The 23,422-nt window shown below is 40.6% G+C and overlaps 1 protein-coding gene across 1 annotated transcript in view; it reads left to right on the forward strand.

Annotated features, from left to right (window-relative positions):
• pdzd2 (PDZ domain containing 2) overlaps positions 1 to 23,422 on the forward strand; it is a 57,444-nt gene that overhangs the window by 22,393 nt on the left and 11,629 nt on the right. Inside the window, exons 2-13 of the mRNA XM_049019117.1 lie at positions 1,012 to 1,468; positions 6,127 to 6,272; positions 8,959 to 9,091; positions 9,734 to 9,904; positions 14,375 to 14,474; positions 15,425 to 15,573; positions 16,438 to 16,575; positions 16,824 to 16,938; positions 18,166 to 18,239; positions 18,350 to 18,572; positions 19,044 to 19,161; positions 20,830 to 20,962. Of these exons, the coding sequence (XP_048875074.1) occupies positions 1,012 to 1,468; positions 6,127 to 6,272; positions 8,959 to 9,091; positions 9,734 to 9,904; positions 14,375 to 14,474; positions 15,425 to 15,573; positions 16,438 to 16,575; positions 16,824 to 16,938; positions 18,166 to 18,239; positions 18,350 to 18,572; positions 19,044 to 19,161; positions 20,830 to 20,962 (1,957 nt within the window). The remainder of the gene's footprint in view (positions 1 to 1,011; positions 1,469 to 6,126; positions 6,273 to 8,958; positions 9,092 to 9,733; positions 9,905 to 14,374; positions 14,475 to 15,424; positions 15,574 to 16,437; positions 16,576 to 16,823; positions 16,939 to 18,165; positions 18,240 to 18,349; positions 18,573 to 19,043; positions 19,162 to 20,829; positions 20,963 to 23,422) is intronic.

Raw genomic sequence — 23,422 nt, forward strand, 5'->3', positions numbered from 1 at the left:
TGATATTGACACCAGTACATACAGTAAACTGGTTAATTTTGCAGACGACACCAAGCTGGGTGGTGTAGTACATACTGATCTAGCAGCAGAGAGGCTACAACAGCATCTGGATTTAATTAGCAACTGGGCTGATACCTGGCAGATGAAATTACCATAAATGTAAGGTAATCCATACAGGGAGCAGAAATATGAAGTACAGATATTTTATAGGTTCCACGGAAATAAAGGTAGCTTATTACAAGAAAGAACTTGGTGTGTATGTTGATGCTTCCATGTCCCACTCTCACCAGTGTGGCGAAGCAATAAAAAAGGCCAATAGGATGTTGGGTTACATCTCTAGGTTTCTGGAGTTTAAGTTAAGGGAGGTGATGCTATGATTATATAATGTCTTGGTAAGACCTCACCTAGAATATTGTGCGCAGGTTTGGTCACCATAGATTAAGAAGGACATTGCTGCCTTGGAAAGGGTGCAACATAGGGCGACGAGAATGATTCCTGGTCTTAGAGGAATGTCTTATGAGGAGAGGTTAGCTGAGCTGAATCTGTTTAGCCTTGAGCAAAGGAGACTAAGGGGGGACATGATCCAGGTATATAAGATTCTAACAGTTCGGGATGCTGTTCAGCCAAATGTCTATTTCAATATTAGTCTAAATACTAGAACTCGTGGCCATAAGTGGAAATTAGCGGGAGAACATTTTAAAACATATTTGAGGAAGCATTTCTTTACACAGCGTGTAGCTGGAGTATGGAATAGTCTTCCTGTTAGTGTAGCGCAAACTAAAACCTTGGGTTCCTTCAAATCAGAGCTAGATAAGATTTTAACAACTCTGCGCTATTAGTTAAGTTCTCCCCAAACGAGCTTGATGGGCCGAATGGCCTACTATTGTTTGTAAATTTCTTATGTTCTTAAAGCTGCAAGGTACAAGTTGCTAGTCATAGAGCCACAGTATCTACGACTTGTGCAAACTACTGTAACAGCAACGTGGATATCCTGTTTACTTTTGCATGCAGTTACCTGGCTGACCAGTGCTGGAATGGTGGGTGCATCTATCTAATCATGCTGCGGCGTGTCAAGAGGAAAGCCCCTCCGCAACCATGCCGAGACCCTGGCGGTGAAGATGCAGACAATGTGGGAGAGAACTGTGGCAGCATCTCTTCAGAGTCTGGGGGCATCCCCACACAGAATGGAAAAAGGACACGCAAGTTTGGCGTGATATCACGGTCGTCATTTAACTATGACAGCAAGGACAGTACTGACCTTGAGGACGGATGCTGCTCCTCATTGGACAAAGGGATTGTCTCCCAGGGCAATGCACTCACAGGGGTAGGGTCAGCGTCCATCTCCTCCAAACCAATGCAGACCCATAAACCCTACAAGAGGTCATCTGCGACCTTACCTGCCCACTCCTGTATGCCCCTTTCTGCTAGCTGCAAGACTGAGTCTTTGGACTGTGACATTTCTAGTCAGGTAAGGCTGTTTAATTAACATCCCTTCTGTTTCATTTGGAAAAATAAGGAAGAATGTAAATTTATGTCATAATAAAAATCAAGATGCAGTTCTACGTACGCAACACATTAAGGCCAGCAAGTCTGCCCCCATTTCTCTTAACTACTTTAATCAGCATATATATCACATACGTCCTTCAGGAGGGTAATATTCTGCTAATGAGAAATTGCAAGTTGGAGCAGTATTGGCTTCAGGTGCAGCAACTTGAAACCTCATTCAACCTTAAAAGCAAGGGAGGCACAAACATAGAATTACAATTTTCTCTACCTATAACATGATGGCTTGATTTCTGGAATGAAAAAGTTGCACCCTACCTTCAGAAGTCCTGATGTATCAAAAGCACAACTGCGCTAAGTACAACACAGTAAAGAAACTGATGCTAGCATAATATAGAACTACTAGTTTTATTGTATTACATACCACAGGATTTGAGAGTACTTTAGCCCAGAATTGACTTCTGAAAAGTGATTTGACAGTACAATGATTTTGCATGTTTAATATTCTGGAAATGTGATCCAGGTACTGTTTCTACATTGTACTACAGTTCAAGTGAAGTAATAGTGATTCCATAAAGTTACCATGGTAAAATTAAAGATATTATACCATTAAAACATATTTAGTGTTTTATTTTATGCTCCCAAGTATGTCACTACATTGTTAAGTTGAGTGTTCACATTTTTGGGTGATAATGAGGGAAAGAAAAGTATTTTATGTGCTCTGACTCATTGTATGGAGGGCAAGGCTGTTATTAAGCTCACTTTGTAGGAGTTTGTTTATCCACATGGTGTAATACAGCCATCATGTCTCAGAATCCCTTGACAGGAGCCAGACGTAACTGCAGCGACTGTTTTAGCAATTGCTGTGGTGATGTATAGAGTCTGTTTTTCTGAATAATATTTTAGTAATATCTGTTTACTTGTGTCTGAATGTGCACATTAGCAGTGGAAAAGGATCAGGTGGTATTTATGTTGAGCTTGCAAATTATTTTAAAAGGAAATGTTATAAATGTTCCCTCTGTGTTACTCAGAGCAGACGTTCTTCTATTTTCTGTGTGTCACCTCAAGGAGAGCTCACCATTTTAGACAGAGGGTAGGACGATCATTCAGAGGTCGAGTGCCATGCTGCAATGTGCTTAACTAACCCAGATTGACAGAGGTGTTTGTGATGGTACAGAAGTTCTGATGGTGCTGCAATGAAGCCTCCTCTTAGTCATAATCTGCAGAGATCCGGTGGGCACTGATCTTATAAGTCATAGAGCCCGAAGAGTGAAATAACTTGCAGAAAGTGTATTATGATTCAGAATAGAAGGGATTTGCTCATTTATATAACCTTGCCCCTGGTGGTTGTAATGGGATCAGACTGCTCTGGGGGTGGGGTGGGGTGAAGCTCGAACCAAAGTAAACACAAGGCTGTGCTTAGAAATAAGGCTGCATGTGTGGTACATTCCTAAGCCCAGAGAGCAGGTCCTTTTTTCCTCTAGGAAGAGGTGGAGAGAGGGGGCACTGTGGGCACTGGGAATTGCCAATAGATGCTGGTACAGCGCTGATGACCCTATATTCTGTGTATGAAGCTGGCCTACCACCTGGAAGAGCCTGAAAAAAGTGTCTGGACACCTTTTCGGGGGGGGGGGGGGGGGGATCCATTCATCCATTAGACCCTGACAGACCCTGAATGGCAGCACCAGGGACTGCCAGTACTCTATCAGGTGAGGGATAGCTGCTGATTCCCTCTGGTGAAGTTCATTGTGGAGATTAACCTGGCTTTTCTCAGTCATTCTACTAGCTCATCCCTCTGGGTTTTGGGGTAGCTGTCAAAATGAGGCACCTTATTAACCTGCTCAAGTGTAAGATGGCGTCAGGTTTGCGGACTGTCACTGTGTGGCTCAGCCAGAGCTGTGACATCTTCTCCATAAAGATTTAGCAACTGGGGATTGCTGCTTACCTTCCTGATTTGCAGCATTGCTGTCTGGCTCTACCATGTATGTGTTAGCTTTTGTCAAATGGGTGGAGAGTAGTCCCACACAGGATCTTGAATCTTGGCAAATTCTGCTCCAGCAGAAGCTCTACTGGGAAGTCCGCCATGAGGCCTACAGTAATTAGCATCTCCCCATTTGGGCCAGCAGTACTGATTGTGATTGTTGGCACCCCTCATATACCCCCACAGATTGAGGCAACAGGTAGCATATCTTCCATCAACTTTGGGGGGCTTCACAAGGGACATGATACTGCCTGAACTGAACAGCACCTAGAGGGGATTTCTCTGGATGGACATGGTCCAGGGGAGGGGTGGGGCAGGCTTATCCCAGTGGGTCACACAAGTTTTGGCCCCTTAGGCAGCCTCAGGTCCATGAACTTTGGCATAGATCCCCTTCCAGTGGGGTTCAGGATTCAGGCCAGGAGGTGCCTACTCTCTCCCACCAGCCCATGACCTGGTCCTTAGGGTTGGTTTTCCAGATTGCCAGGTCAGTCTTTTCACTTCCCTCATGTTCCCCCAGGAATGCATAGGTGGCAATAGTCCATTCAGTGGCTTCAGACATCCCTAGTTGACAGTCCGTCATTCGGCCTTCAGGAGTGTTATGGTTTCCGGCTCTGTGGTGTAGCATTCTGATAACTGTATGGCTTAATTAACCATCAACTTGGGGTTGCGATATGGCAACTCATCACCCAGTTGTTGCTTGCTGGCTTTATGGCCATTTTTTCATAAGCGATAGACAAATTCGCTAACCCCCTTGCAGTTATGAGCTGGAGCTTAGTATTCCTTTATATCCACTCACTTGCTGTAATTTAATAACTACAAGCAAACATTTGGCTACTGTCCAGAATCTCTCTCTCCTGTCAGGAATGGTGAATCTCACCATGGCGCTATTTTCTTTTGCAGTTTTCAACAGCCATAAAAATTCCTCGCCGACTTCCGAAAATGAGCCCTGTATAACAAACAGGAAAGATGTTACAAATAGTACTTCCAACTCCTATATGGTACTTCATTAATATAATTAATTTTCTGATTTTTTTTTTGTTTAATCTAGTAGGCAACTTCTCCAAGACAAACATAGCAACCTAGCATTAAATATGTTGTATTTATTTATAATTAGCGGCTTGATCTGTAATCCCTGAAGAATGATGTTATCACTGTTACTGGGAGAAGATAAGTTTCTTGTTCAATGCATTATGTGTTGTTTTAAAAATGGATTATGTGAATACATTTTTTTTTATAAATGCAATGGATCACATTTGTAAAGAATTTATGTATTGAAACGTATGAAGTGTGTGATTTACATGCACATGCAGTCGCCTCAGTAATAAGGAGCCTGCAAATGTTCACATGTTACGTGCATCAAACAATACTGTTGTTCCAGAGTACAGAAACAACTATACTAACTATACAGTTAAATACTAGGTTCACATCCCTGCTCGCTTCCCCCATTCACATACATTTCTCATTCCATTTTAAAATAGGACTCGTCTGATGTCTAACGATTAGCATGAGAAAGGGCCAGTTGCATGTCCATAGTAACACAGCTGCTGTGGACATGGATACCATGGAGGCCTTGGGCATACTCTCCACACAAATACGAACCTACTATAGCTTATGTCGGGGATGCGGTGCTCAGTAGGGTAGCTGTCATTTTTCATATAAGCTTTACAGAGTAATGGGGCACTTTGCAGGTGAATAATGCTGTTTGTTACACTGCACTTCTGGGTCCGCTGCAGCTGAGTTCAGTGAGTTGAAGAATCAGCCAGTTTGTTTCCTCACATGATCCAAGGCAACCCAAGATCAAGACATGAAATGTCTTATGAAATGTACTCTTACTGAGAAATATACTGTTACATTATGGGATTTCTTCAATAAGCAATATTATTATATGGATTCCTGTGTACAAAAGTGGTTTTTGTACCCTAATTAATGCATCTGCCCGGGCAAGCAATTTCCCATTTTATAATCAGAATGGAAGTTGCACTTATTAATTTATCACCCTAAATAGTTATCATTCAGTGTTAAGTGTAAACTGAAAACACAAATCAAAAGGGGTGTTTTAATTATCAGCAATTCTTTTATATATAATATACTATCAGTATCTGTTTTACAACATTGTTATAATGTTATATGCATTGTTATTGTGATCGGTTTCCTTTGCCTAACTATTATTTAGGTTTTCAGTAGGATGCTAGAAACATGACTTAACAGTTATAGGCCATTATAGCTTAATCGCTGTGAGATGTACGATGATCCAAAGTAAAGAAGACGTCTATTAAATAACATTTTGTGGTGTTGACTGCTGTCAGTGTCCGTCCCTTTATTAAAACGTAAGATATTATGGGGAAAGAGGCAAATAAGCGTACAGCTTGTGGTTCTGGATGGACCTGCCATGTTGAAGGGGAGCAGGTTTTGGGGGACGTCAGTCTTGGGATTTCACTGCTTTAAAGCTAATTTAGAGATGGCTGTGGTACACAAATTTTAATGCCTACGTATGAGAGACTGTTTGTTCAGCAGTGTTTGTAACATTCTCTTTTAGAACAATAGTCTCTGTGTAATGCAAATGGCTGAGCCTGTAGGACTGTCAGCTGGCAGAAGATGCATGGTAATCAGACCACTGTTTGTCTCTCTTTGGGCCACTGTAGTCCAGGGACGGTAGCCGGCTATGGAAGATGCACATGGTGAAAGGGAAGGACGGCTTGGGAGTTCAGATCACAGGCGGCCGGGGCTCCAAGCGACCCCCCCACGGCATTGTTGTGGCACGCGTCGAGAAGGGGGGTTCTGCTCAAAGGTAACGTGAAAAAGGAGTAAATAAAAAATCACAGATTCTTGATTTTTTGAAACTTGACTGCTTGAAACTTCAGAAATACAGTCATTGATGAGCTTGTCTACTGTCTACATGGTTTAATGAAACTGCTCATTCTGAAACTGAAGAATATGGAACATATGAAGGATGTCTGTTCTAGCCAATCCTGAAGCTGTTCAGTGTTCCTGAAAGTAAAGCTTTTTTCTACATCTTCCAAATGATAAAATTGCTATATCACAATATTAAAATGAGTAGTTATTTATGCACAAACCCACAATAAAGTTGTTTTTCAGGTTTTTTTATTCCTCTTTTGGGGCAGAAATAACAAAACCCACAGGCCAGAAACTGAGTTTTCAGTCCAGAAACTGAGTTGCATTAAAAATCTTAATGGAATTTTTAGCACATTTCTTTCAGAGCCCAGGCATAAGGGTGAATACATTTCTTAGATAAACACACAGTTTAATAAAAAGTACATAAAAATATTACTCTTTCTCTACTCAGAATAGCTAATCCCAGACAAGTCAAGCATGGGGCCTATGGCATGAAACACATGTGGTTTGTTCCGTCCCAGATGCCAATCAGTCGTAGAACACATATACTAGGGGCAATGTAGAGACATGCACCCCCTAAACCTGCCTTTGAACCATAGAAGGATGCTCCCACAATGCAGACCAAAGGCAGAAATCAAACTGACAGTCATGTCGCAGTGAGGTCACAGCACTACTGAGTAAAATTCTTCTCCGTGAGTCACCACATTACATGTAACATTTTCTGAAAATATACACTGCCTGTCAAATAATATTTTCTGTTCTCTCCTGTCCAAATAATTGACCTTTGGTGAGAAGATCATTCCTGTTTTTCTTCTGAATATTTGGCATTAGAAACATTTTAAGCTGTAGGTATCAATAAAAAACCGAACTCATCCCTTCGACGGTGTCCCCTTTCTTCTTATTCCTAGGACTGTGGGTTCACTGTGACCCTATATTGGAAAATGGGAGAGGGATGCATGGATGATAGATAGTTATATTTATATATCAATATTTATTTTAACATACTTACACAATTATTGGCCCAATTTTCAGTGCAGAATACAAAAACGTAAGGCAAAGCATGTTTGTACATAAAACAATGTGCTTTCATTCTTGGCACCCTGAGTTCTTATGACAGCATTTCTCTCCGATTGCTTTGCATCAGTGACAATGAGAAGCCCTTTATCACTGCGCAAACCTTCTGTCCAAAAAACAAGCTGCTCAGTTTGGCTTCATAAGGACTGTAACTACAATGAATCAGATCTGCTGTCTAAAGAATCCTGTGTTACCAATTATGTATAAAAGGGACATTTCATTTCTGATGCTTTTCTGGTGTTCTGCCACATACACTATGGACTAATGTACAGATTGTATTGCTTGCCTTCTGTTTTGTTAAATTTAGTCAGAAGTCAGAAGCATGCAGTTTTAACATTTTTTGAAGATTCCAGAATTTTTTTAAGGGTCCTGGTTTGCTAGACACCGTCTGGAAGTTAGATCCAGAATCCACAGCAGGGGTCTTGATTATTCTTTTACTACAGTAAATTTCACACACACACACACACACACACACACACATGTGGGGTATATCCTTATGGGGCCTGCTCATTCACTTCTATGGGAAAAATGCTAACGCTAACTATGACAACCTTAACCCCCACCCTGCCCTAACCATAACCATAAGTAACCAAACAAAAGAGTTTTTGCATTTTTTTGTTTTTTCATAGCAGTGACTGATTTTTATAAAATAGAGTTTTTCCTTATGGGCACCAGGAAACCGGTCTCCATAAGGGAAAAAAATATATATTTATCACGTTATGGGGATATTGTGTCCCCATAAGGATAGGTATACCCGTGCGCTCACACACACACACACACACAGACAGACAGACAGATAGATGTTTGTAATTATATCTTTGTGGGGACTCTCCATTAATTTCTATGGAGAAAACTATAATCCCAACATGACGACCTTAACCCCTACCCAGCCCTAACCTTAACTAAACAAAATATGAGACTTTTGGAATTTTTGGCATGGTGGTGCAGTGGTTAGCACTGTTGTCCCACACCTCTGGGACCCAAGTTCGAATCTCCGCCTGGGTCACATGTGTGTGGAGTTTGCATGTTCTCCCCGTGTCGTCGTGGGGTTTCCTCCGGGTACTCCGGTTTCCCCCCACAGTCCAAAGACATGCTGAAGCTAATTGCACTTGCTAAATTGCCCATAGCTGTGCATGTGTGAGTGAATGGTGTGTGAATGGATGTACTGGCCCCCCATCCTGGGTTGTTCCCTGCCTCATGCCCATTGCTTCTGGGATAGGCTTTGGACCCCCCCGCGACCCAGTAGGATAAGCAGTTTGGAAAATGGATGGATGGATGATTGCAGTCATATATTTATATAACTGAAAAAATCGTCTCCACAAAGGCAAAATTGCAGATTTGATCAAATTATGAGGACATTTGGACATGATTTTATATATACATACCAAATATATAATATACCAATATATAATGCTTAAGTCTATATGAGGAAATGCATAAGTATAAATGTGATGTTAAATATTAATTGGAGTAACGCTTCACACACTGTGCCTGAGACCTGCTTATCTGCAGAATCTTAATTGTGTGTGGCGGGTGGGCGCCGACAGGGACGGCAGGCTGAAGGCGGGGGATGAGCTGCTGATGATCAACGGGCAGTCGCTGGTGGGCCTGGCGCACCACGAGGCTGCGGCCGTCCTGCGCTCCGCCGCAGGGGTGATCCAGCTGGTGGTCGCCAGCAGGGTGAGTGCGACGTCCGGGTCTCTGCTGCGTGAGTGCGCCGATTCAAGGTCTGCCACTGACTGAAGAGCTTCCAGGTCGGGGCAGAGGCCTGTCACATTTTAGCATTAAGCCTCTCATTTGAATAGCTTCTTTAAAAATGCATAGTAATTTAAAAATGCATATATGCAGCTTTAGGTAGTGACTTCCACTGACCAGCTAATAAATATGCTCTGTGAATTTTTAAAACTCTTACTCTTGTCACATTTTGCCACCTCACTTTTTGCAGCTGAAAATTGTCAGTTTTTTTTCTTAAGGATTAAATATAAAGACATAGCAAGTATTGAGCTTTCATAATATTACAAAGCCTGTATTTTTGGCAGATATCTATCTGAGCCTGTGAAGGCTTCTACCGTGTAGCTACTTTTTTTTTCTTCTCCCAAAGGCAAAGCCAGAGATTGTGGCCTTTTAAAATGTTAATGTAAAATACTCAAAATGGTGGCAAGGTCCTTTCTGAGTGTGTGCACAGCGTATTTTTTTTTAAATTTCTGTCATTGTGCAGGCTTTCCATTGACTCTTTTTCAATGCAGATAATGCATAACCTCAATTCAACAGAACAAACACGCATGTCCTCAGACCTCCTAAAAGACCCTCATCTGTTTACAGGAGGAGTCTGCTGTTGATTTCCAGAAGTACCCCTCCACCAGTTTGCCGGATCTAGTAAGCACATGTTCATCGAATGACCCCAACTTATCCCCATTCAACAACAAGGAGAATGTGGAGCTGGGGGCGGAGGATGTCTCAGCTAGCAGCCTCTCCTTGCCGACACATGACTCGGTATGACGCCTGCCGTCCTCTATCACGGTCAGCACAGTGCGTCAGACTTTGTTTACCTGCATGCTGTGCTGTCAGAGTGGCAGCGTCGGTGAATTTTAAACAGCCCGCATCTGTTTTGCGAATAGTGCCGCTTTCGAGATGGATGGTGAGTTAACTGAGCCTTGAGAGCTGCTCAGTAAATGAAAAAGAATAATTAATGTGCAGCTCGTTCACACTAGGCTGGCGGCTGCCCATTGTGTGTAAACAGTGATTTGTTTGGGCAGGAAATAATGTCAGTAAACAGTATATGGAGGTTTCCCCTCTTGGGCAAAGGGAATCATTTATATCCCCTCCCTGTGCCTCGTGCTCCTTTTTTCAATTATTCATTATATCTCTTTTTTCATATTGTCCCTGTGTTGCCTTCAGTCAAAATGCTATCATACGCTGTCACACACAGCACATGCACACACAAACTGTTGGGTTAAGGTTAGGTTTGCTCTAACAATCACAGGACAGACACTCACACATACAGTCACACAGGCAAAATTCAGATAGAGCGGTTCAATTAAGCGGCATATTTTTTGACTGTTGGGATTAAGTAGATCACAAGAGGAAGCTTGCATCCAGCCACTATGAGCATATGCATCCAGAGCTGGGATGGGACCCCATACCCATGGAGGTATAAGGCCACAGTGCTACCCACTGAATCACCACCTTGTCCTTATTATATAAAATATTCAAAGTATCCAGTTCATCCAGTTATCCATATCCGGTTGTATCCATGGTAATGTAATGTAAGTATCTACTTTGTGCCTAGCAACAGTATTGTTAATGCTTCATAAAAAGATAGCAGAGATGATAAACATGCTAACAAGCATGGTAAATACAATCAGCTAAGTGTAACTTTGCTCGACATAATCAGATAGGAGGTGGCATCCAACAACAGGGTAAGAATTGCATAATAACATCCTGACAGATAGATCCTAATAATATCACAAAAATAATAGCCTGCAGAGGCGTATACTGTACAGTATGACCACTGACGGCCCAAGGTTGGGAGAAGATGTCATTGTAATTTCCAGCCCTTCAAAGATGGGATGATCAGGCAAGCTGAATGCAGTCAGTTCCGGTTTCCTCATGGTGTTTGTCCTGATGTGCCATGCGTGGGGCGAAGGTTCCTTTCTGTCTCAAAGATTTCAGTGGATTTCAGTAAGGTGCAACATGGCCACAGTGTCAGTACATCAAACATACGTGTCATTCCATGACCATGCATACTGTAATACTGCTCCAGGTAATTGTTAGGAGACTGATTCTAAGAAATTTGTTTTGTGGCTTGTTTAATGGATTATATCTTTGTTTTATCTAACAATGCCAAAACAAATAGAAAGACCATTCAATTTTTTCATAGTACATTTATGGCTTCTTGTTTATAGACCAAAAGCATTTGTTCCTGTTACATTCCATCGTACCACGACAGTGAATGTCTCCAAAAAGATATAAGTGTTACCAGTTGTCAGAATATGGGGTATTGGTGCTGTTTTTTGTGGGTGGCTTATGCAAGCAGCAACTGGCTCTCTTGACTGGAATAGAACCACATGTCAAAGCATTTGAAGTGGCAGGAATCCACTGGTATGGGACAGGGGAAGACCTAATACTTGGGGAGTACACGTCAACAGCCATGAAAAGCAGGTTTCTTAAAGTCACGCGTGTGTGATGTGTGTCAGAAATGCAGAAGTTACATTCTTAAGTTATTTTTCGTATTAATTGGATCCTGTTTTTGGCACCATTTTATGAAGCGACCTCATTATAAATAAGCCAGCATTGACGTTCATCCTTTGAAAGACTTTACCTGGCATGCAGATCTGCCCTGACTCATGAGGGTTCTGCTAAGACTGAGGGTTGAAACACTTTCGGTGTTCATGTTGGGTTACTTCTTTTGCCTAATATCTTGGTGTGATTATGAAACAGTCTTGTTAGTGATGTTGTTTTTTGGTACTCAGGACATTTTACTTAAGATGTTTTGGTTAAAGCAGTTTGTAATTTTCATTTGAGGCCAAATCAGTCCAGTTTAAGCCTTCAGATTAAAGTAAAGCCCCAGAGCGCTCACTCTAGAAAGTAATGAATGTGCTTGAAGGCTGATACTACCTTAAAAATACAGAAATGCAGTGAGTCCCCACTTCATTGTCGCAAAAAAACAGATTATTCATTCATATTCTGACCTTACCATTTCATAATGTGCTTAACACACTTAACATCCCTCCATCCATCCATCCATCCATCCATCCATCTATTTTCTACACCCAAGTGAATGCAGCATCGTGGGGGTGCATAATCCAAAATATATTTCCAAAGTAGCTTGCATGAAATTATATCATACATGGCAAATAGCTGTTTCCTTATTAAATAATTAGTTAGTTTTCCTAAAAATAATTAATACAATGTATAATTTTAGCTAACAATTTTAATATTTAGTCATCTATAAACAGCTTGGCCAAGTAGAAAATCATGTTACCAGGCATTTCACATTTCAGTAATCTTTTTCCACATGTTTTTTGTTAAAATGGAAATTCCATTGACATTTCAAAATTTGACAAGCTGCCATGTTTGCTCTATTAGGAATCAGTGCTAGATGAGCACCTACTAATCAGCAAGGATGCTTGTAAAAAAATTTTTCACTTTATATAGTATTATAGATTATTGGAAATGTTAGATGGAAAAATCTGTGGGATCTATTATTACCTATCACTATAAAATATACAAATAAATATATATGTTTTAAAACAGTATAAAGCAGGCAACCCAGGCGGTAGATACTGACAGAATTTTCTGTATGCAAAATTTACATGTTTATTACCTTTGCTTCGAGGCCTCAACCACCCCCGCCCCCCACCCCCAGTGTTCAACTCAAAATTACACCCTGGTATGAACTGATGAACTGATTGAATTTAATGCATTGTCAGGACAAATTCTAATTTCAGGATAATTAAAGTCATCCAATTGTAAACCGTAGCAGGGCATGAAATTTTATAGTGTTCCAAAACCTTCCTTTATATAAAATTCCAAAATTTGTTCAAGTAAAGCAATAAGTGGACTCAAAGTAGACAACTTCTGCTGATGTAGTAATCACGCCAAGACTGTAACAGTACTGCCCTGTACATAGCCATGAGCTCCAAAGCATTTCAGAATCCTGTTAACTGGGGTGGAACCATCTGACAGTAGTTTGAGGAACAAACCACTTTCTCTGGGCTCTTATTTGTACAAGATGCTGTACATGAATTGCATTTTGATTAATATGAAATATATCTCAGGCTTCAGAAGGTTATTGTTATGACCGTGCTCAGGGCGAACGAGCAGGGAGCGGGGAATCAGGATCAGGTAGACGGAAATCCAAGAAACGGGGTTTGTTAAGGCAGAAACACATACACACGGTAAACTACGTCAATGACCGGGCCGGGGAAACAGACTTGAACGTGGACTAAATACACAGGACTTCTCAGGAATAACACGAAACAGCTGAATACAGTCAGGAATTGACACGAGGTAACGAGGGGGCGTGGCACACGGAAGGATCATGCGAGCAGGTTATGACAGTTACTGTGTCAAAGATAAGATGATGAATGGTCTTTTTCTTCCAGCAGTACTAGTATGTTATAGAATGTCATTCAGGATTTTACTTTAATATCCAATAGGTAGCGGTGTTTCTAAATGAGTCGGAAATGGACTTTCCCTTATAACTGTGGAGTGCAGTTCAAATGCAAATGATAATTAAAGTGTTCTGTGTTTGCCATAGTTTATAATAACAAATTTTAAAGGCTTACACGTAGCAAATGAGGCATAAATTGCTAAATTCCACTAACCATTATTTTAAAATCCATTATGTACCATCCTGTTAAAAACAGCTCAGTACGCTCAGGGATCCATTTGGCTGATTAAATTGAATTCTCTCATCTTGCCATAGGCAAGAGGGAACCTTTCAGCAACCTCTGAACGAAGTGCAATGCCATGTTCTTTATTCAATTTGTCAAATTCTCAAAAACAGTTGTGGAAAAGAAGTACACAATTCTTAATTAAAATTAGATTTCTAAAAGTGTGTAAAGTTTTAGAGATGTAAAAAATATTTGAGAATAGTTGGAAAAAGTGAGCTTTTGTGAATGGCCTCTTGGCACTAGTTCAAGCCTTTGAAGAATTTTCATCATTTTTCACACTTTATTATGCAGTTTCCCATTTCAATAGAACATGTTTGAATTCTTCAAGAAGTCACCAATCATTTTTTAAAGAAGCATTCCTGCTGTTTTCTCATGGTGATGGAAAACTGTTCTGATCAAAAAACGTTTCACACATACCTGAATTAACTGTAAGGCTTTGTCTGATTCACACTGTGATCTGATGCTCATGTGATATCAGCACCTGTTTGGTAACTTGGGAACTTTGCATTACCTTGTGTCATAAGGTCAGAGTAAGAGAACCTCCTCATCTTCACTTTACTCGCAGTTCCCAGAAATGGATAAATTGGACGAGCGAGGGAGGATGGAAGGGCCGAAAGGATTTTGTCGCAGTCCCACCTCCATGAAGTTCAGAAGTCGATCGCAAGGTCAGACTTAAATGTGCTTTCGCTCACACTGAAAATAAACAATCCTTTTTTTTAACCATTTTAATGCATAATTTTCTCATCAAGTATTGTAATGATCTAATTCATGGTACTGTATAACAAGTGTCATGACTATAGAAACACGCTGTTATGTTGTTATAAAAATATACAAGCAAAAAATCGCTGTCTATGTTATTAAAATCATAAGACTATGACTTTTAAAGGGGCAGTCTTCCCCAAAATTGAAAAAAGATGTTCTACAGGGGCTTTAATGCAATCTATTTTAGTTGCCTAGTTTTGGAGATAATGGTCATAGAAACTATTTTCTTCTACTGAACTCCACACACCAATCCTATCACAGTGCAGAAGATACCATTTGGCTGCTTATATCTTCTGTGCAGTGATATGATGGGTGTGTGGAGAAAGAACACCATTCAGTTTATATTTCAGAGAAGCCCAACATTTCTATGACCATTATCTCCAAAACTAGTCAACTTACAGCAGAACAACCTAGATGGACAGACAGCATTAAAGCTCCTCTAAAACGTCTTTTTTTCTGTTTTGGGGTGGCTGCCCCTTTAACTCCTGTTCAAGCATTCTTTTTATCTGAGATGCGTTCAGCACATTTCCTGCAAAATGACTTACTCATGCAGCGAGTAGCCACAGACAAGACCATTTAGACACAAGACTCCACTTAACACTTATTTTAAACACCTATTTTTATAATTTTCCCTTTTTTTTACATTTTTATATTTTAACATTTTTATTCTTCACACTCCTGTTATATTCAATTTTATATTCTATTGACTTATTTATATTCTGTTTATTTTATGTTCTATTCATCTTATTTTTTCCATAATTGTATCCTTCCTGACTATGGATAGTCTCCCAATTTCATCATACCTTGTGCAGTGATAATAAAGACATTCATTCATTCATTCACATTTCCTAAGGTGGAGGCAGCCGTTTGGAGTCAGTCGGGGAGGATGATGAGTTAATCGTGGAGAACGGGGATGCTGGCAGCGACATGATGGAGAAGCCGACTCGAGGGGGCCGCAAGCACTCGCTGCCCCACCAGCTGGACACCACAGGCGTCCGACAGGTTGGTCTGCTTGCCTGGCTGGTGCCTCCATTCTCATTGCACCATGATGCAGGCAACATGGAGGTTTGGGAGCTGCTTTTGATACTGCTGCCAGAAGCATTTCAAGGAAACAACAACAAGTTTTATTTGTCACATACATAAACATACACTGTAGATTTGTAGTGAAATTCATGCTATTTAGACGTGCTACATGGATTGTGGTCAAAAGCAAAATATGTAATACAAAGGAAAATAGTATGAAATAAATAAAAAGACCAAATGTGAGTCTGAAATACTCTATGTCGACAAAAGTATTGGGACACGTGGCCATTACACCCACAAGAACTTTTATGACATCCCATTTTAAATCCCAATCATGTCTTTATGGTCCTTGCTTTGCACACAGGGGCACAGTGAAGGGTCTTTCCTAAACTGTTCCCACAAACCTAGAAGCATCGAATTGTCTAAAATGTCTTGTTTTGCATAAGACATGGTTGGGTGAGTCTGGCAGGTTTGGCAGGACTTGACTGGTCCGTGTAGAGCCCTGACCTCAACTCCATCAAACACCTTTGGGATGAACTAGAGCGGAGATTGTAAGTGAGGCCTTCACTTCCAACATCAGTGCCTGACCTCACAAATGCTTTTCTGGATGAATGGGCACAGACACACTCCAAAATCTTGTGGAAAGCCTTCCCAGAAGAGTGGCAGCTGTTATAAGGCGGGGGGGCAACTCCATATTGATGTTTTTGAATTTAGAATGGGACTACTGATAAATGTTATTTTGTGCTTTAAAGCATTATTAAAATGCTATTGTAATGCAAGTAATGGTTCAAAGGGAAAGTCCAAAGCTGAGAGTCATTAACTCTGAGATCTCTTTTAATTCAGTTTGTTGGATGCTCTCAGGAATATCAAATTGTGAAGAAATCAGCACGCTCCTTAAGCACCGTTCAAGTGGAATCTCCATGGAGACTGGTCCAGCCATCCGTTATCTCAAATATTGTACTGATGAAAGGACAGGGGAAGGTAAGTGTCCACGGTTTGCTAAAAATGATGGCAAATAAAAGCTAAACAAACAGCACTTAAATCTCCATATTTAATGCATTATTTGTAAAGAAACATGTGGATAGTGGTAGCCTACTGAGCATTACATAATGTTTTTATGGCATGAAACCGATCCTGCTTACAACAAGCATCTTATTTTCTCTGCATCTACAGTATTTTTTTGAGAGGCAGAGCACCTGCACTTACAGTGTTCATCATGTATGTATCAGGGGCTGGGCTTTAGTATCGTAGGTGGACAGGACTCTGCCCGCGGGAGGATGGGCATTTTCGTGAAGACCATTTTCTCGAATGGCGCCGCCGCTGCAGACGGACGACTGAAAGAGGGTATGCTGATGTCTCGGTGTCTGCATTAAGCTCCATGATATCTTGTTAGCATCATGACCCATTCTTGGGAAATACGCATGTTTTGTGTTCATTAATCGCACAAGGCACCTGTACAGAAAGTAACAGTGCAAGATTTAACTAAGAACTTTTAAAGACTTGATTGAGGGACTCATTATTTATTGCCAAAAAGTATAAACTTATATACCGTTCTGTGGAGTGTTCCCCTGTGTTGTCCTGTACTTGATGTTTGGCACTGGACCACAAGCAATTCTGGTATCAGAGCTGCCAGCTTTGGTCAGCTGGCTGGAGTGAGATTTTCAATTCGAGTCTACAACACTATGCACATTTACATGTATGTGACAGTTTTATTATCTTGTAAATAGTCTGTGGGCTTTGCAAACTACCCCAAAGCTAGTTTAATGTTTATAATGGAATATGGCAATGGCAACTTTATTCGTAACGCACTTTACACGCAACGAAGTTGACCAAAGTGCTACAAGTGTATCAGAATAAGAAAAAAAGCCAAAAATAAATTAAAAATCACATATAAAATACATTAACATTAAGATAAATTGAATAAAATATAAAATAAAAAACTAATTAAAAATAATATAGATTTGCTGTAAGATTTCTTGTCTGAAAGCGTGAGTGTCATGCCAGATACGTCACAGTTGGCAGCCCTGTCATATGCTTGCACATATTGGCAATTAAGTGTGGTCTGATTTTCATACACACATACTCACACACAGGTTTGTAATTACTTCTGCCAAGCCCTAACCTTGACTATAAGTAACCAAAGAAAATATGAGGCTTTTGGCGTTTTTACTTTTGTGATTGCATTCACAGATCTTTGTGGGGACCTGAAAAATGTTCCCCACAACGTCAAAATAATAGGTGGGGTGCCCACAATGTAATATAGCCTAATCAACACACACGCATGTGCGCATGTACACACACACACACACACACACACACACACACACACAATTGGACTTATTAATATGCATAAGATATGGTCCGTTACTTGTGTTGTTAATGATTTGTTATTTGTACTGCCCACTGGTCCTGTGGGAATAATGTTTCATTTGATTGTGTACTATGTATACGATTGAAATGACAATAAACCTACTTCACTTGAAAATTCTTTTGGGGAAACCTGGATTGTCGCATGTCATACCATGCAACCTTTCAGCTGCATCTGCTGCTTCTTTTATGACTCTTCCCCAGGGGATGAAATCCTGGAGGTGAATGGGGAATCCCTGCAGAGCCGCACTCACCAGCAGGCCATCAACACCTTTAAGGTAGCTTCTGCTCCGTTTGTCCCCAAACCGCAGAGGAAGGCCTGACGTCTGAAGGCCTGACGTCCGTCAGTGAGTCTCACTCCGCTACCCCGACGCCTCTGTGTCTCCAGCAGCTGAAGAGAGGCGTGGTGACCCTGACAGTGCGCACACGCCTGTGCAGCCCGAGCCTCACTCCCTGCCCCACACCGGCGCCGCTGAGCCGCTCCAGCTCTCCCAGCTCCAACGCCAGTGGGGGGGCACCCATGCCCGCGGGGCCCGAGGATGGTGATGCGGTCTGCCGCAAGGGACCCGGGCCCAAGGATCGAATCATAATGGAAGTCACTCTCAGCAAAGGTTCTGGTCATCAGCTTTTATGTCTGTCTGTGAAGTGAGAGAATGTACTACCATGATGTTGGGTAAAACGTAACACCCAGCTAGATCTCTTAACAATTGTTACTCGATGGACCAAAAACACCGGAAGTAGTTTTTCACTAGTAAAGATTAAAAATTACTGTTATATACATGTTGCAGCTTATATAATTTAAACTCGTAGAAGTTATGTTTACAGTACATAATAAAATCTAAATCATCCTTCATAAAGTGGGTTTGTGAATCTAAATTTATGACATGAATTATGTTTTTCCTAAAAACTAGTTACCAGGAAGATATTGTTTTCTTTTATTAAATGTGTTCTTTCAGGAGTCTCATAGGAAGTCATGTGCTTTTTGTACGGGCGCCACACTGTACTGTATCGCTCTTTGACAAAAAGTAGGGCTACTTGCTACAGCTGCATCTCTGAGTGGCTGTGGTGCCTCTTCCTTTCAGAGCCAGGGGTGGGCCTGGGGATAGGGGCCTGCTGCCTCACTCTGGAAAACAGCACCCCAGGGATCTACATACACAGCCTAGCCCCCGGCTCTGCGGCAAAGATGGATGGGCGGCTGAGGTGAGCTCTTCCTAGCACCGGCCACATTTCTTTGGATGCAGGTTTACATTCACAAACTTAACACAGACAAAACTGAAACCTTTCTGGTTGGCCCTAAGTCATTAGTTTCTAAATCCTCTAGATTCACTGTTAGGGTATGATCACACTAGGAAAGCCAAAAAAATGCAAAGAAAAGCATAACGCGTTGTACAGTGATTTAAAAAAAATTTTGCACGCTTTTTTCTGCATTTCATCTCACGTTTGTCCATGTTCTTATGTGTTTTTTTACTTTTTAAATGTTGCGTTGTATTAGACATTTCTATGATTGTACATGATTGTCCCTAGTAAGGAGTAAAAAATGCATAACGACACTCGGAATGTGTTTGTATACATTTTTCAATGACATCAATGGAAGTGCATGGCACAGAGAAATGTGTGTAGCAGTGTGTTTTCACTAGTAGGGACATCATACATTACTTTCTATGCAATATGTGATGTTCTAGCGAATGTCAGAATGTGTACGCTGACGAAAAGCGCAACGCAACACGCATAGTGGGAACGAGCCCTTAGCATTGATGGTGTCTCTGTAAAACCTGCTATTGTTGTCAGAAATTTTGGTGTACTATTTGAACTATTGAAACACTGGATACCGGTTCAGTCTTGGATCAAATTCTAAATATTGCTTCTCACTTTTAAAGTTCTGCATAACCTCGCTCCTCGCCACCTCAGTGAACTATTGACTCCTTACTCACCCTCTCGCTCTCTCAGATCTTCTAATAATAATCTCCTCACTGTTCCACACACCAGACTTTCCACCATGGGTGGCAGATCCTGCAATGCCATGACCCCAAAATGTATAAGTTGCTTCCAGAATGTCTCGGTCACTGCTTTTCCTTCTCTTCCTGCAAATCTGTACAAAAGACAGACTCTTCCATGAACATTTCTGTACTGTCTATTCCTGATTTATTTTTTGAATTTTAGTATTAACACTTAACCAAGAACATACTGTATGGATGTTTAAACAAATAGAAAACCTACGAGAAAAACTAAAAAAACTTGCTAAAATTGTAACATTCACAGTCAGTTTTGGTCACTGTTTTCAGCAGATGGGTTGGGTTTTTTTCTTAATTTTTCCCATTCTGAGCTGATAGAGGTCGCTAACAAATGGCACGTAAAAGGAGCCTGGTGTATTACTGGGATCAAGTTGGGTCATGAAACAAAGTCTTTCAAATTGGGCACCATCAGAAAATATGTGCAGACATGCAAGGTACAAATCGGGCATGCACAGTCAGATATTTCACAAATCAAAGTCATCTGAATACTTTGTCAGGCTACGGACGGTGTTTTTGGGCAGCGTGCTTTGAGTTATGTGCAAATAATTTTTTTTGAATTATGAAAAATTAAGTTTTCGTTTTTTCCGCAGAAAATTCTCATAGAGATATGAACTCGTAAATCAGGAGCTCGGAAAGCAAGAACTACCTGTATAATTAATTTATTGCAATTGGGACCAGTGAGGCCTGTCTGCCTGCCTGCCTGACTGCCATAATCTGTGTCTGTGTGGTATCACATATACTCCGTGACGGATAAATAGAACAGATCGCAGTTGATTAAGCGAGGCTCCCCTCCCCTTGCTATCCCACACCTAGTTGATTAAGTGAGGCTCCCCTCCTCTTGCTATCCCACACCTAGCCGTGGTGACCAGGTCCTGGAGGTTGACTCTGTCAGCCTTCGCCATGCTGCCTTGAGTGAGGCCCACGTCATCCTTAGCGAGTGTGGACCGGGCCCAGTCAGCCTTCTCATCAGCCGCCACCCCAACCCCAAAGTAAGGCTTCTCACCGCTGTCTCCTTCCTGCAGAACATTTACATTCTGAACTTTGCCATTTTAAACTGCTGATTCGAATTAATTAAGATTTGCACTGTTTTCCCATTAATCTTCTTATACCAGTGGATGCTGAGTAACAGTTTTGCATACGGTTCTGCTTCTGTCTAAATATTCATATGTTTTTAAAGAAGTGGGTCATATTCTCTCACTGGGCAAACTATAATTAGACAGTTAATTGTGCTTAGTGTATGGTTCAGAATGGTTGTTGCTTTCAAGAACAAAACTCATATTGAAAATAATTTTCCCCTTAATGAAACAGCGTATGCATTATGGAAATCCATCTATAAATGTTTGAGTTGCCTAATAATGCAAAGAAGGATATTAATCCAGAAGGTCAAATATGCAGCATATTTGGTAAAATATGCAGCATCAGTGTGTAGAAATTAACAAGTCGCTGGTGATATTTTGAAACTTTGAACCTGTGCCAGTTACCATCATTGTTCACTAAATAACAGATGTGATAGATATTAGACTCTTTATTGACATTATAGCATAAGCAATTCAATAATAATATAACAGAGTCATGCTAAGGTGAGTGACTCCTGGGAAACTGAATGATGGGTTTTTCCCTTTGGAGATGTTTATACACGTACAGACAAAGGAAATATATAATAGAGAACTACTTTTTTTGGCAGTGAGAATATTTTTAGTCATTTTTAGTCATTGTTGATATACACTTGACTGGAATGCTGAGTCAAACATGTTATTGTTATAGTGTAAGCCCTCCAAATATTCTGGTAGCCAAGCACAAATATTGACACCTGTAATGATGAAAGATCAATTACAGATGCGAGGAATAAGCAAATGGAATTGATTCATTTGGCCATCCTGTATTCCATATGTCTTACTCAATAAAATGGACCATAATAACACCAGTAAGTTAAATGTTCAGAAGCCCATGGGGAATTTTACTTAATGTTGTCTAATAGCTTTTTGAGTAAAGGTTGCAGTTTTCCAGAGACAGGGATGTTTCCCCTCATATATTAACTGCTTTGTAAGCAGAGTCATTATGTAGAAAACACAACTTCAGGTGCTTGAATTACTCATTTTATTATTATTATTGTTATTTTTTTTAGTTATTTAGTTATTTTTCTAGTTATCTGCTGACTCTAGGATTTGCGTGAATATCATCATATCATTCTCACATTGCTGTGTGCAGTTGTTTTGTATTATCAGTCTAAGGTAGTGGTTCTCAATCCTGTTCCTGGTGCCCCAACCCCCCATAGAACATGATTTGTAAATAATAGAAGCAGACTTTAGACTACTAGTTCTCAATCCTGTTTCTGGCAACCCCCCATACCACCCCCCCACTATTTTTAATAGTGTAAAAATCAATGATGCAAGTGTGAGTTTAAAAAAAGAAAGATTTTGGCTGGGGGGAGTGGGGGAGGGTGGAACGGCGGGTTGGCAGGAACAGGATTGAGAACTAGTGGTCTAAAGTCACAGTATTATTGCTGTTATTTACAAATCATGTTCTGTGAATTGGAACAGTATTGCAGAGATACAGAGAGTTCAGGAAGCAGAGGACTACTGTATATTTGGCAGAAGTTCCTCTTATCCCAGAACACACACACACACACTTACACGGTCACGTTATTGAGGGTAATTTAGAGGGGTCAAGGTTACTTCAAACACATGACTTTAGGCTATAGGAGGAACCTACAATATACAAACCGCACACACACAAAGCAGGGGATAGAAATGGAATATGCTAATTTATAGGGACACTGGGAAAAAAGTCAATGGCAACAATGTCAGTCATCTGAATGATTCTGCTATCTTGTTATTGACAGCTGCTATATTATAGTTTTTCTCTGTTTCTTTGGACAATTTCTCTAAACAGTTTGAATATGGACAAACAGCAAAATGAAATAATTCATTCAAAACCTTTCATACATGTATCAAAATGCAATCTTCTTGCCAATTATTCAGTCAGTGCCACCAAAATGTGAAATCTCTGAATTACTGCCTAGAGACATACCAGTCAAAATGGTTACTCATGTTATCAACATGAAAACATGCTATGGAAGTATTTTTTCTCAATCGCTTTCATGCAATTCTCTCATCAGGAACATCATTCTCACCAGTATTAATGCAGTCCTCAAAATAGTTAATGCATTTTTCATAACACAGTTACATTTTTCATAACCTGTGCAAAACACAGTAAAACAATCAAAACCTTTGTCACATTCCAAAGGATGCCAATCTGTCAATAACTCCAACACTGTGACCAATGAATTAAGCCTTTAAACCTGTTTAAAGACTTAGACACTACTGACTTTGAAAAGGATACTGCATGAAACTATGCATTAGAAAACAAAGAAAACATATGCAAACTTAGAACACACAACTACATACCGTACTATATAGTACAGTAAAGTCACACTACATATAAGTATC

Source organism: Brienomyrus brachyistius, chromosome 7, assembly GCF_023856365.1.
Source record: "Brienomyrus brachyistius isolate T26 chromosome 7, BBRACH_0.4, whole genome shotgun sequence".
NCBI lineage: Eukaryota > Metazoa > Chordata > Actinopteri > Osteoglossiformes > Mormyridae > Brienomyrus > Brienomyrus brachyistius.